The sequence below is a fragment of the Salvia miltiorrhiza genome, chromosome 1 (genome assembly GCF_028751815.1).
Source record: "Salvia miltiorrhiza cultivar Shanhuang (shh) chromosome 1, IMPLAD_Smil_shh, whole genome shotgun sequence".
NCBI lineage: Eukaryota > Viridiplantae > Streptophyta > Magnoliopsida > Lamiales > Lamiaceae > Salvia > Salvia miltiorrhiza.
The window spans coordinates 3,125,704-3,141,124 of NC_080387.1; the positions used below are offsets into that span (position 1 = coordinate 3,125,704).

General features: G+C 42.9%; 1 protein-coding gene and 1 long non-coding RNA gene across 2 annotated transcripts; one reads left to right on the forward strand and one right to left on the reverse strand.

Moving 5' to 3' along the window:
* Positions 1-3,592: 3,592 nt before the first annotated feature.
* On the reverse strand, positions 3,593-5,532 carry LOC131025928 (uncharacterized). The gene is made up of 2 exons (XM_057955894.1): positions 5,043-5,532; positions 3,593-4,992 (listed from the first exon to the last, which is right to left on the reverse strand). Exons 1-2 carry the CDS (start codon positions 5,530-5,532, stop codon positions 3,593-3,595), a joined length of 1,890 nt encoding a protein of 629 aa, XP_057811877.1.
* Positions 5,533-8,110: 2,578 nt separating this feature from the next.
* Positions 8,111-10,928, forward strand: LOC131007287 (uncharacterized). The gene is made up of 3 exons (XR_009096015.1): positions 8,111-8,163; positions 10,017-10,083; positions 10,689-10,928. It is a non-coding gene; the product is annotated as an uncharacterized LOC131007287 (long non-coding RNA).
* The last annotated feature ends 4,493 nt before the right edge of the window (positions 10,929-15,421 follow it).

Below are 15,421 nucleotides of genomic sequence, written 5' to 3' on the forward strand. Positions count from 1 at the left end.
TCGGGGCTAATTTACCCGCACTTGTTTCCTTGGTGTTCTGGAACACTTTTCGCAACACCCAATTGCCCGGCTTAAATGTGCGAGTGCGGATATGTGTGTTGTAGTGTCTGGCGATGCTTTGTTGGTAGGAAGCTAGTCTGATGTTTGCTTTGTTCCGTTTCTCGTCGAGGAGATCTAATTCATGGCACATGGCCTCTTGATTCCCGTCGTCTGTCGTGAGCTCATGTCTGGCGGTGGGTACTTCACTTTCTGTTGGGATTACTGCCTCCATCCCATAGGCGAGGGAGAATGGTGTTTCCCCTGTTGATGTTCTTGTAGTTGTTCGGTAGGACCATAGCACGCCTGGTAACTCATCTGCCCACCTTCCCTTGGCCTTCTCTAGTCGTTTCTTCAAGGTGTTCATGATGGTTTTGTTGGAGGATTCCCCTTGCCCGTTGGCTTGGGGGTACCTTGGCGTTGAGAAGCTTAGCTTGATGTTCCAAAACTTGCAAAAATCTTGAAAGTCTGCGCTTATGAATTGGGACCCGTTGTCCGTGACGATCTCCTTGGGCACCCCATACCGACAGATCACGTTCTTCCATATGAACCCCTTGACTTATTTGTCACGAACTTGGTGGAAAGATTCTGCTTCTATCCATTTACTGAAATAATCGGTCACTGCCAACATGTATACCTTCTGCCCGGGTGCGGTGGGCAGTTTGCCTACAATATCCATCCCCCATTTCATGAATGGCCATGGTGAAGTGATAGCGGTCAGGGGCTCCGGGGGCAGGTGTGATACTTGGACGAATCGTTGACATTTGTCGCACTTTCTAGCATAATCAGCTGCGTCAGTTTTCATGGTGGGCCAATAGTAACCGCTGGTTAAAGCGCGGTGTGTGAGGCTTCTTCCTCCTGAGTGATTGCCACATTCACCTTCATGTAGCTCGGACAAGACGTATCTTGCTTCTGCAGGGTTAATGCATTTCAAGTATGGACCGGTAAATGAACGTTTATATAGTTTACCTCGGATGATGCAGAACCGTGCGGCCTGAGCTTTAATTCGACATGCGTCATTTCGATCATCTGGGAGTATTTCTCTTTCGAGATATTCCATTATTGGGGTCATCCACGTTTGTCCGACTGATATTGCAGTCACGTGTTCCTCGGCCTCGTCTCTTTGTATTGCTAGATATTGAAGGCAAGTGATCGTTATTGTTTTAGGTTGTGCGATCTGAATTGCTGACCCCAGATTGGCCAAGGCATCAGCGTGGCCATTTTCCACCCTCGGCACTTGATTGATGGTAAACTCTTCGAAGCCCGATTGGAGTTCTTTCGTCTTGCCCAAGTAAGCCGTCATTTTCGCATCTTTGGCTTGAAATGTACCCTGCATCTGGTTAACTACAAGTTGAGAATCACTAAATACGTTAATGCGTTTTACCCCGATTTCTTTAGCTAGTCCGAGTCCAGCTATCATGGCTTCATATTCAGCCTCATTGTTGGTGGTTTTGAAATCACATCGGATTGACCGCTCAATGTTGTCTCCTCGTGGTGATGAGAGGACGATTCCAAGTCCGCTCCCTCGTACGTTGCTGGATCCATCAACATATAGTTTCCAAGTTCCAGTTTGGTCTGGTTCTTCCGTCAGACAGCATAATTCTTTGTCGGCCTGTATAGTAAGGTTAGGTGCAACGTCGACAACAAAATCAGCTAATACCTGAGATTTAAGTGCGGTCCGTGGTTTATATGTGATGTCGTATTCGCTCAATTTCACTGCCCATTTTGTCAATCGGCCGGATAGTTCCGGCTTATGGAGTATGGCCTTTAAGGGGTAAGTCGTGGCGACTACGACCGGATGGCATTGGAAGTGTGGACGTAACTTTCTCGCTGCATGGACCAGTGCGAGGGCCAGCTTCTCTAGCTGGCTGTATCGGGTCTCTGCATCAAGTAGTGACTTGCTCACGTAGTAGATTGGTGACTGCTTTCCCTCTTCCTCTCTGACCAACACGGCGCTGACGGCTGTATCAGAGACGGACAGATAGACCAACAAGGTCTCGTGGTCTTTCGGTTTTGCGAGTAAAGGTAGGCTAGTCAAGTATTGCTTGAGCTGCTTTACCGCTTCCTCACATTCTTCTGTCCACTCAAATGTTCTTGACTTCCTCAAGGTGTTGAAGAAGAGGTGGCATTTTTCGGATGATCTTGAGATAAAGCGGCTTAATGCGGCTATCCTTCCTGTCAATTTCTGAACGTCCTTCACGCACGTGGGGGAAGGGATTCCCTGGATTGACTCATTCTGAGCCGGGTTTGCCTATATTCCCCGCTGAGTAACCATGTAACCTAAGAATTTCCCTGCATTGACACCAAATGAGCATTTAGTAGGATTTAGCTTCATATTGTATTTTCTAAGAATTTCAAACGTCTCCCTCAAGTGATCAATGTGGTCCTTCGCGTGGATGGACTTGACCAACATGTAGTCGATGTAGACTTCCATTGTCTGCCCCAACAAACTTGCAAACATCCGATTGACCAGGCGCTGATAGGTTGCTCCCACGTTTTTCAACCCGAATGGCATATACTTGTAGCAATATAATGCTACGTTGGTCATGAAGGCCGTCTTCTCTTCATCGTCAGGGTGCATCCGTATCTGATGGTATCCCGAATATGCGTCCATGAAACTCATCAGTTCATGGCCTGCTGTCGCATCCACTAGCATGTCGATGTGTGGCAGCGGGAACGAGTCTTTTGGGCACGCCTTGTTGAGGTCAGTGAAGTCGATGCAGACCCGCCATTTGTCGTTCTTTTTCTTGACCACCACCACATTTGTGAGCCATTCGGGATAGTGGACCTCTCGAATGAGTCCATTCTTGAGGAGCTTCGTGACTTCATCATTAACTACTTGGTTCCTCTCTGGTGCAAACTTTCTACGTTTCTGTTTCCTCGGCGGGTAGCCCGGGGTGACCTGTAACCTGTGAACAATAATATTAGGGTCAATCCCTGTCATGTCCTCGTGGGACCAAGCGAAAGAATCGTAGTAATCAGATAGGAAATTGATAAGTTTTTCTCTGAGCTCTGGTTCGAGTTGTGCTCCAATCCGAACTTTGTGGTCCGGAAAGCTCGCATTGATTTGAATTTCATCTATCTCCACCATCTCCTCCTCGATCAGGCTGCATGGTCTCTTCATTTGATTTCTCTGCTCTGCAGACTCTGACTTCTCTGCTCTGCAGATTTCGACTTCTCTGCTCTGGCACCTCACTGATTTAGACTTTCTCTCTGGCACCTCGGTGACTTCGCTGCGCTGGCCTTTGTTGATTTCGATGCTCTGGCAGCTTCGACTCCTCTGCTCTGGCAGCTCGACGACTTCGCTGCTCTGGCTGTTGTCGACTTCGCTGCTTTGGCTTTTGTCGATTTCGCTGCTTTGGCAGCTTCGACTCCTCTGCTCTGGCAGCTCGCCGACTTCGCTGCTCTGGCCGTTGTCGACTTCGCTGCTCTGGCAGCTTCGACTCCTCTGCAGCTCCGTGTGCTGACTTATGTCTTGAGTGCACCGCAAGGTATGATGTGGGTGTTCCTGTTCTCCCATGTGCTTTGAATGGGGCGGGGCTTCTTGCTGTAATTGCTATAAGGATGGGTTTTTCGCCTTCATAGTGGTTTGGTAGCACGCCCTGGAGTCCTTCTGCCCTCCCTTGGTCTCCTTAACTCCCCACTTGGTTGGGAATCGTATGACTTGATGATAGGTAGATGGTACTGCTTCCATTTCGTGGATCCATGGACGGCCTAGGATGACGTTATATGCTGATGGGGCGTCTACCACGAGAAACCTTGTGGAAAGGTTGACTCCCTCTGCGTAAACGGGAAGATCGATTTCCCCTACCGTAGTCATACTCTCGCCACTGAAGCCAACGAGTACGGCCGCTTTCTTGATTAGTTTGGACTCGTCCAAACCCATCTCCCTGTATGCACTGAAAAATAAAATATTGGCAGAGCTACCATTGTCTATTACCACACGCTTTGTTAAACAGTTAGCAATATAAATGAAAATAACTAAAGCATCATGATGAGGGTGTAGAAGCTTGTCTGATTCGGATGTTGCAAAGCTGATTGTTAGGGTTGGATCCGTTGGTCCAGCTTTGCCGGAAGGCGGAGCCACTATTTTGCTTGATCTAGCCTGTCTGGCTTGTCTCTTGGCGGCTGAGTGGGTGATTCCGCTGACTTCGGAGCCTCCGGATATCACATTCACAATTCTCTCATGATGTGGCGGGTCTGGTGGGCTGTCGTCTCTGTGTTTCTCTTGTCTATCCCTTCCTTGTTGTAGGGTAAGCTTGCCCTTTTCGGTTAGGTAATCAGTGAGGTGGCCTTGACTTAGTAGGTGGGCCACTTCCAATCTGAGGGCGATGCAATCCTCTGTCCGATGCCCATGGTCTGCATGGAACTCACACCACTTGGACCTGTCCCTCTGGTCGGCTGGGGCCCTCATCCTTTCTGGCCATTTGACTTTGTTGCCTAAATTTTTGAGAGCTAAGATCGCCTCGGCTGGCGAGATAGATAAGTTGTACTCCGGTATCTTGGACCTTTCACGTAGTCGCGTTTCGTAAGGTTGGTCATACTGTCTCCTTCTGTATTCTTGTCGTGGAGATGGGTAAGGCTCAGACCGCCTATCATTTGTCCTCCTATCAACTCTGGAGTCTCTTCTAGAGTTTCTGCTTGGTGAAGATCGGTGGTGGTGGCTGTATTGATCTTCCTCCCATTTGATTTGTGCCCATGCCTTGGAAAGGACGTCCTCCATGGTTCTACAAGGGTATTTGGTGAGGTCTTTGTAGAGGTCTGAGTCGGGTAGAAGACCCTTTCGGAAGGCGGTGACCGCTGTTTGGGTGTTACAATTGGTGATGGACATCTTTTCTTTGTTGAATCGGCTGATATAGCCTCGAAGAGACTCGCCACGTTGTTGCACCACGGCGTAAAGATCCTCCGAAATCTTCTCAAGTTTCCTGCTACTAGCATATTGCTGCACAAATATATCTGTTAGTTGAGCAAAACTTGAAATAAAATAATTTGGAAGGTTAGTGTACCACTGGAGGGTCCTGTCAGACTAGAACCGAACCCCTTACACATGCAGGCCTGCCTCAATTCTCGAGGAATTGCGGCAGTGAACATCCTTTGTTTGTACTGAGCGATGTGGTCGGTTGGATCCGTCGTGCCGTCGAACATTTGCATGCTCGGAAAGCTAAACTTGATGGGCATTTCCACCAAGGCAATTTCATCCACAAATGGCGAGTCGGCATAGCAGTTCTCTGAACTTTTGTGGATGGGGGCCGGGACACCGGGAATTCGCTGGATCAAGGCCTCCATTTTCGCCAGCTTTCTCACCAATTCTCCATCTTTGATTGCGTATGGGCCGATTGTGGCTGGTTGAGTGAATTCATTGGTCAACAACTGGTCTTGGGTGAACTCCCTTGGACCGTGTCCGTCAGGCTGTTGGTTAACCTGGGTTGGCGGCGCGGCTGTTTGATTTGGCCCTAGTATGGTAGGTTGTGCGCCTCCAACGGCGGCATTGCTCATTGTTACGCCCGGTGTGGTGAAGATGGTTCGAGCATGTTGTCCTCCGGTGATGGTCGTTCCATCTTATCGAGGAGTTCCTGACGTTCTGGCGTCCGAGTTGGGTTGTCCATGTTCCCGCATTTGCTCCAACGCGGATGTTGTCATGTTAATACCTGCATTCAAAGTCACACGACCAGGGTCAGTCTGGTTACCAACCACATTACGGTTTCTTACCGAAGATGACGGATCCGTCACGGGGTGGTTGGATCCGTCCTTGCGAGTGATCGGTGTATCTCCCAGAGGCTGCATGGAAGACACTTGGGCTCGGAAGCCAAGAGGTTCAATGATTTCGATAGGCTCCATAGCCTCGAGACGGTCGTACAAGTTGGCATTCTCCCTTTCCAACTTTTTGCACCTCTCTCGCTCCTGATTCATCTGTTCAGTCAGGGCGGCGATCTGGGCGGCTAGGTCAGCCTGAGCATTCCCGTGGGGAGCGTCGGGAGTTTCAGATCCGTCACGACCGTCAGACATGATCGATGCTCGTAGAAATTTGTGGAAAGTGCGTTGATTCGCTTGATTGCTAGGGCCCCACGGTGGGCGCCAAATTATGGAGGATAAATCCAACAATCACGGAAGTGACGTCAGTCACGTCAGGATCGACGGGCACTAGCAACCTGAGACCACAAGTAACGTTAAAGCCCTCCGAAGAGCACCGGTGGGGGTGTCGATGGAAGGGCCTCCGACGCTCAAGTCAGTAAACAATAGTAATAACAATCGTATTGAAAGCAATTGAAAGTAAATGAAATAGTGAATCAGATCGATTTGGTCGACGGAGTTGAAGGCGATTTGAGCAATGAGCGTGGGCCGTTGGGTCGTCCCGGTTGATCTGATCACCGAAAAACCTAAGGCTGGGAGCGTGGAGGCAGAATAGTGCTAAAGAATGTATTGGAATGCCAATGATCGTAAGTATCAGTATGAATGTTAATGACGGCCTCCCTTCATTGTGTTAATCAAGTAGTATATATAGGTATGGGCCTGACGGCTAGGTTTTTGCTGGCACATCCCCTTAAACCCTGGTCGTTCCGATATTCGGGGGATCGTATCCCTGACCTCATTCCTTTCTTTCTCTCCAAGTCGCTGCCCTTCTAGGGTTTGTTGGAATGTTCTTTAAAACCCTAGCGGCTCCGAATGTTTAGGAAATGATCTTCCGCGACTTTCGTTTGACCTAGTCACCCACGTTTGACTAGGTTTTCGTAAGCGTATAATTCAGTTTGTTTGCTTTCGCGTTGAGATGTTTACTATGGTGCCGCTGCCAGGGCGGAGGGGTCACGCCTCTGCCCGAGCAGAGAGATCATGCCGCTGCTAGAGTAGAGGGATCGCTCCTCTGCCAAAGCAGAGGAATCGCTGATTCCTCTGGCGAGGACTTCGCTGATTCCTTTGGCGAGGCGCCAGAGGAATCGCGGCGAGCAGGGAAGTCGCCCCGAGCAGAGGAATCGTGGTGAGCAGGAAAGTCGCCCCGAGCAGAGAATTCACTGATCCCTCTGGCGAGGGTTTCGTTGATTCCTCTGGCGAGGACTTCGCTGATTCTTCTGGCGAGGCGCCAGAGGAATCGCGGCGAGCAGGAAAGTCGCCCCGAGCAGAGGAATCGCGGCGAGTAGGGAAGTCGCCCCGAGCAGAGGAATCGCGGCGAGCAGGAATGTAATACCCGGGCTTTTGATGACGTGTTTAATTGCTTAAGTTTGAGTAAGTAGGGTATAAGATCCCTTGTTTGATTACTTTGTATAGAGATGAGGAGTTATATGAAGTTTTGTTGTTATATTTTAAAGATGTTGAGATGTTCTTTTGATGATGTGAGGATGATGTGTGATTTTATATCCGTAATTGAGTTTGAGTATTTGAATAATTCGAGATAATTATTTGAATGAGAACGGTGAACTCGGAAGTGAGATCTGAGTCCGTTAAGACGTTTTTGAAATTTTTGACTTTTTGACGATAAATAGTAAAATACTGCTATTTCGTCTTTTTGTCGACTTTCAAAATCTTACGTGCATGTCGTCGAGAAATATTCTTAATTTTTCGATACGAGTCCAATAATGAAAGTTTTTATTTTTGGACGACGAGTGAATAGTAAATCGGGATTTCTCGATAAACGAACCGAGCTCGTTTATCAGAATTTCGAGAACGAGCTTGCGTTTTCTATATTTATATAGAATTACGAGTGTAATGAAAGTGAGTAGGAGTTAAGAGGGTGAGTAACGAAGAATGTGGGTAATTAGTCGTTAAAACGAGACGAAACGGGATATTTAACGACTAACGGGTTAATATCTTAAATATCTAAGGCTACCCCACCAAAACTGAAAGATATTATGGACTAGATTAGGATATATTTGATATATTCTAATACTAAGTAAGACAGTTCAAGTGTGAATTCCTTAGTCGTAATTGTTGACTCAAGTGTGAATTCCTTAGTCGTAATTGTTGACTAAGGAAGACAAGACAATTTAGAATTGTCTTCTTCGCTTATAAATAAGGGAGCTTGGTCTTACGAATCGATATATGAAAATATACGAAAACATTAGCTTAGAGCTTTTGACTTCCGATTTGAGCACCGAGACGAGCGCCGATCATCTTTTCGATCACGTATCTAAGTAGGTAAGATCTCTACCTACGTTTTGATGGTTTTCTTTTCGATTTTCGTCGACGTCGAAAAACGTCGATTCTCGACTTTATTTTGAAACGACGTCGGATCGTCGTGAAATTTTAGTATGTTGTTCTTGGGTAGATGTTGAGCATGTTTAATGAAGGGAGTAAGAACGGAACGAACCGTAGCTATGAAACCCATGAGGGCAGCCCCGTTTTTCACATATTAGCTTGTCTTTCGATTTTTGTTTGATCGTTTTGACTTGATATTTGTGCTTAGGGGTATGCTAGAATCGATATATATTAAATTCGTATTTTTCCAAGCACGAAAATTGTATAAATTTTTAGAGTATGATTATTTAAATTCGTGAAGTTTGAGACGTTGCATAATGAATATTATTGCGTATATGTGTTCTACGATATCACATGAGCATGCTAATTGATTTACAATTTATGGATGATAATTGTTGAACGAAATTAAAACTGGAATTCTGTCAAAATTTTACAGCAGTTTCAAGCTTATGTTTCGATGAGTTTTCATTGCTTGATGGCTCTGAAATTTTAGTATGTTTATCTATGATATGTGTATTTCGTTTCTGCAAAATTTCATGTCTTTTGGATGATGTTTGCTATTTTAAAGATATTTTGAAAAATCCTTGACAGAATCTGTCAACTATTGGTAGACTTCACAAAAACGTTTATATCTATTAATCCATGAAGGATTTTGCATCACCGTTTTTTTTAAACGAAACTAGACTTCAATACTTTTCTAAAAACATAAGATTTCGATTTTTATGACCTCTGAAACAGAGCAGTTTATTATTTCAAAAATGCCCTGTTCTGCTGTCATATTTGTCCAACAGTAAAAGTGTATGAGTTTCATTGTTTATTTGGCAGATCATATGAACGTTTTCTCTTGTGAAAATTTAACCAAATCTTCAAGGATACCTTTAGTTTTGGATGATTAAATTTGATGGAATTTTATTAAGGTTTGCCTTGGTTTCTAATGGCCTAAACAAAATTGGCAGAAACTGTCAATCTTTGACAGCCTGCACTAAAAGAGCAATATCTCCAAAAACCTTTAACCTTTTTGGTTAACTACCATTTTTAGAGTGAACTACACTTCATGAAGTTTTTGAGATCAATTGGTATGATAGTTTATGATGATTGAGTTGGTTGTTATGAATTTTTAAAGATGACACAAAAACAGCAAAACTTTCTAGAAAACAACTTGATTATATTTGTTTTGATGGATGATACGATATGACTAAATGGTGTGAGTTGTGAGAGTTATGATTAACGCACATAAATGTTGGTATCTGACACTCGAACAATTGGTGTCGAGTATAAATGATAGTTTACTGATAAAGAGTTTTGATGATTTTGAATTGTTTGGTTTGCGTTGAAAAGATGTCAAGATGTTAAGTTTTGAGTCGAGAGACGAGTTCACGTAGTGAGATTCACGCGTTGAAATCTCGTGGCTGACATTATATATGAATAGGTCATGCAGAAATTTTTAGTGAAATTAGAATTTGAGCATAGTCAATTCTTGTTGACCCGTGACTCAAATACATGCCTAATGGAAAGTTTAACTTTCTAATCGGTTAATTAGACGAGAAGAGAGCGAATAGATCTGCTAAGAAAGTGGACTTTTCGATGTGTTAAATATTTCTTTTAATTGAAGCGCTGCTAATTATAACATAAGGATGTTATAATTAATGAGTAATGACGAGAGATAATAATTGTTATATTGATTAACAATCAAGAGAGATGAACATTAGAGATACTAATGTTTCATAAAAGAGATTAGATTATCAATCGAGGTTTCTTTTATAACTTCTCACCAATTCTTCATAACGATGAAGGTCCTTTTGGGAAGTAACGACTTGAGGGAGAGAGTGACGTTACTCATTGATACAGAGACACAACGAGGTGGGCATTACTTTTACTATACGTATATAGAGATCCCCTGCGTGTCGTAGGCCTCTTATACGAATGAATGCATGAGATGATTTAACTGTTAATTTCAGTTTTATATATATCTATCAAATGAGTTTAATGTTACATTTGAGCAAGTTATTTCGTTACAAAATATTTGAGTTAAAGTTATTTCAAGTATTGTCTTGCCATAAAATGTTTAAATTTTAGTATGATATCTATCTGCTTTGGCTTTGCCAATGATGCAATCGAATTCGGGTCCTGAGCAGTTGATAGCTATCCTGCCAGGGCTAGTGTACACCAGTGACCGTGAGTCATCTAGCGGGTTGGCCGGTCAAGTGACCGTGAGAGGTGGCCACCTCTCCGGCACAAAGTTTCAGATATGATAGATTACAAAAGAACTTAGTCTGATCAGACGAACTTTAAGAATCACAAATGAACTTAGTAAGCTTGGGCCTTTTTAGCGAAAAACTCCCTTGCTGTACTGATTATGATGGCATGACAATTTATAGTTTTGAAGCATGTATTTTTATACCTAGGCATACGTGCCCACTGAGTGCTTTTATACTCAGCCCTGCATATGTTTTCTAAATGTGCAGGTTGAGCTGATGTGATGATGGTGCTGCAATGAGCAGAGTCTCCAGGGTTGTTAATAAATAGTTAACCTGTCTAGAATATGTCTTCATACATATGTCTAGCTACTTTCCGCTGCAAGATGTTGTTGATGTTATAGTATGTTATGTCATACTTTGAGTCTTAAGAGAATGGTTTCATACGATGTATAACTTGATTAATGATATTAATTAAGTTTTATGCTGTCTTTCATAGACTGTTTTCAATTGAGTATTAATGAATAAAAATGACGAGTTTTATTAAGATGAGTAAGTTTTACGGCTATAAATGACGCCCATTTTCTTCCCCTTCTTCTTTAACCCCATCCCTAGTCGTGGATCACTCGGCCTAACTATCCCTAGTTAGGGCGGGCTGTGACAGAGTGGTATCAGAGCGAAGGAAAGCTCTGAATTAGAAGTCTTGAGTTTAGTCTAGAATGAGTCACTAGACTAATAGTTATTAACAACCGTGAGCTCGGCGCACCATCACACCAGGCTCAACGAGGTATGTAAAATTTCAAAGTCTATTTGACGTTAAATTTTGAAGAGCATGATGTTGAGGTTATATGATGAGTTATGATCTTACATTTTAAAGGTGCATAGTTTGAGTTTGAGGATGACAACATGATTAATAATGAGTTATTATGTTGTAAGAGCATATGTTGATGTTACATGATGAATCGTGAGAGCGTTTATATCATATGATGTTATATGATTGAGGATGCATAATTATGAGTTATGATGTGATGTATTTGAGATGTTTTGTGATGAGAATTGTTTGAGCAGTTGTGATAAGTCACGATGATTTAGATGAAGGAATCTAATGTCATTGTTAAGAGAGATTGTTTTTACTAAGTAGAAGGATGAAAATGAGAACTTAGAGCTAAAGCTTGAGAGAATTAGCAATTGCTTTATGTACTTGTTGGTTTGAGTTATGAGTTTGAGTTATGAGCTTGAGTATAATAGCATGATTAATGATGAGTTATTAGCATGCTGCAATGAGATATTGTACGATATGTTGAGTTATTTTGTGACGCGAGTTTCGCTCACGCAACCTTAATGGTACTTGAGGAGGTATCATGAGCCATAGTCTTTGGAGATGGCTTTGAGAGAGAATTGTTGAGTTGTCTTACTGAGTCACGATGATTTAGATTAAGGGATCTAATATCATTGTTTAGAGAGATTCTCTACTGAGTAAAGATGGGACGAGATGAGAATTTAGATATTTTGAGCTTGAGTTTTAAGATAACAGTACTACTTAATAGGAGTTTTGCTAAGTTATGTTTTGTTTATTTCTGTTGCTGGAGCCAAGTAGAGTTAGTTCCTAGAGTCACCTTTAAGTTTTCCTTATAGGTTGGCCAGGACTGTTGGCACTGCACGAAAGTGGACTGTTGTGAGATCGAACTCAGGAAAGATCGGATACGAGGACGAGGCGTACAGTATGTGGTACAGAGATACCCTAGCAGATTTTCAAACACATGTTCATAGACTATGAAAGGATGAAAGCCTTATGGTTGTTACTAGACTGGATGGCATCGTGCACCTAGTCCCCGTGCTACCAATCGAGTGGTAGGATTGAGCAAGGAAGAAAGCCACTCAATATGATGGGACATGTCGTCTTGAGCATTGGACCCACAGGAGATGGGATTTGTTACAGATACCCAGATTTTCTATGCGGATCTACTGACCGGATGCTTGTTTTCTACCAGGGACTCTAGAAGAGTGTAGTAGATATCGAGTCGATCCTTGAGTATCAGTTACCAAAGATTATAAAATGATAAACGATAATGAGGATGAGAAGTAGCCGAGGAGGGCTAGAGTTGATGAGGATGAGAAGAGAAGTCGATGTAGGCTAGAGCTAAGGATGATCTTGAGAGTATGCGCGGTACACCCTCGTTTTTTATTAGTTGCAATTACATTGCGATGTATATAACTTACTTAGGAGATACTGGTACTTGAGATTTTGACATGATGATAGATAAGCATGCGAATTTAGTACCCTACTGATGTTAAATAGATGGATGTTCCTAGTGTGCTAAAGTAGCAACTAGATGAGTTAACTGGTAGCAATTACCGTAGGAGGTCCAGACCGAGACATAGTACTATTAATGGTGTCGATTTAGAAGGGACATTACGATAGATACTATGGTTTTTGTAGGGTTTAAATAACCCCTTTATGTAAGCCCTCTAAAAAGAGGCATTCTACTGATGGATATATTAGGTTGACCAGAGTGGTCTTTTTGTTAGCATTTCGTGAGTTCTTATTACCTTACAGATGAATGTTAAGGTGACCGTGAGGGTTTCCTTAAAGTTGAGTTAGTAAATTGAACTTGAGTTTTGAGGATGCTCAGAGCGTTGGTCGAGTTGAGTTTTCCTTTTGTGATTTCAAAAATGCCTCAAAGATGTCATCAAGAGTGTGATGTGAAGGATAGGCGGGATAATACTCCGCCACCACCACCGCAACATGAGAGGAGAGTCGAAAAATATTGAACTTTCGAAACAAGAGTCTAGAACATAGGACCCTGAGTTTAAGCTTTTAGCTTGCTGGTGTGAACTTAAGTTTTGTTATGTATAGTATGTTGAGGGTTTAGAAGACACAGAATTTCCAAGTTCGGGATAGTATATCCCGTGTGACTGGGGAGTGATTATGTTGGACCTGGCCAGTCCGCATGATCCAAATCTCAGTAGACGTGTTTTGGGTTTATAAACCCACGTGTTTCAACTTTCGGTTGAAAAGCCATATGGGTTCTTACTCTAGGTCATTTTTGTTCGACCTGGTAGTTACTTCATTCTACCCTCTGGTCATTCATTTGAGTCTCTTGAACAATTTGTTTTGATGTCGTTCTAGGATTGAACCCTTACAACTTTTGAGTTATCCTAGTAGATTCTTTTAATGTATAAGACTAGTGAGAGGCACGTCAGAGGACTTTAACACCTGAGCAACTGGTAGACTATACTTGAGAACAATTGAAGACTACTCTTGAGAAGTATGTACCGAGGAGTACAGTAAGCAGCGAGAGGCTGATTATCGAAGTTTGATGCAAGGAAAGAAATCGGTTGTAGAGTATAACCGAGAATTCTGTGAGCTATCACGATTTGCTCATCAGAAGATGGATACTGATGAAGAGATGTCTGAGTTTTATGTGCCGGTTTAAGGCAGGACTTTAAGGTAGTATGGGCAAGTTATTAGATGCACTAGTTAGAATCCTGTTTATTACAGGAGCCTCGCATTCGTTAATTGTTTGAAGCATGTTACCTTCAAACTCGAACCAAAACAAGCTAGTCCCGAGTTGAGAGTAATCACTCCTGTAGGAAGAGCTACTACAGTTTCTCACATGATTTCTAAATTAGAGTTGAGTTAGGATCACTAAAGATGAAAACAAGAACCTTGCACTTAATGCCTATGTGGAACGTAGACATTATTCTAAGGATGGACTGGTTAGCAGAGAACTTTGCCCCGATTGATTGTAAGAAGAGACAGATAACTTTTCAACCACCTGGGAAGGAACAGACATGTTTTCACGGCATTGATAGAAAGAAGAGAGTTCCAATCGTTTCGGCACTTCAGGCGTCGAAATTGGTAAAGAAGAAAGGAGCACAAGCTTACCTAGTTTACTTGAATGATGAAGGATAATCAAGTAAAAAAAAATAAACTTTGAGGATGTAGCAGTGATAAGGGAATATAGAGATGTATTTTCCGAGGTCTTACCAGGATTGCCACCAACAAGACAGTTGGAGTTCACTATTGACCTAGAACCTGGATCAGCACTAGTGTCGAAGGCACCCTATAGAATGGCGCCTAAGGAGCTACAAGAGCTGAAGATTCAGCTACAAGAATTGCTCGAGTTAGGTTTTATTAGACATAGTGTATCCCCGTGGGAAGCACCAGTCATTTTTGTCAAAAAGAAGGATGGCACGTTGAGAATGTGCATAGATTATCGAGATCTGAATAAATTGACACTGAAGAACAAATATCCTTTGCCGAGGATAGATGACTTGTTTGATCAATTACGAGGAGCGGGTTTTTCTTGAAAGTTGACTTGAGATCATATTACCACCAGTTCAAATTTTGACAGAATGATATACCTAAGACAGCTTTTCAAATGAGGTATGAGCACTATGAGTTCATAGTTATGCCATTCGGTTTGACGAAGGCACCAGTAGTTTTTCATGGATCACATGAATCGAGTGTTCCATCAATAACTGGATAAATTTATCCTAGTTTTCATAGATGATATTCTCATCTATTCGAAGAATGAGCAGGAGCGCCAAAACATTTGAGAACGATGTTGGAAACGCTAAGAGTTGAGAAGCTTTTTGCCAAATTCACCAAGTGCGAGTTTTGGTTGAACGAAGTAACTTTTCTAGGACATATTGTATCATCCGAAAGAATTAAAGTTGACCCCGTCAAGGTACAAGTTGTACATGAGTGGAGATCACCAACTACGCCTAACGAGATTCGCAACTTTTTAGGCTTAGCAGGATACTATCAGAGGTTTATTGAAGGATTTTCCATGATAGCAAGACCGAGAAAAGAAGCTAAGTACAATTGGAAAGAGGAGTGTAAAGAGAGTTTTTAAGAGCTTAAAGGAAATTGACTACAACACCAGTGCTGCTAGTCCCGGAAATGGATAAAGAGTATACCATCTACACAGATGCGTCAAAGAATGGGCTAGGATGTGTTTTGATGCAAGAAGTAAGAGTTACAGTCTATGCATAAC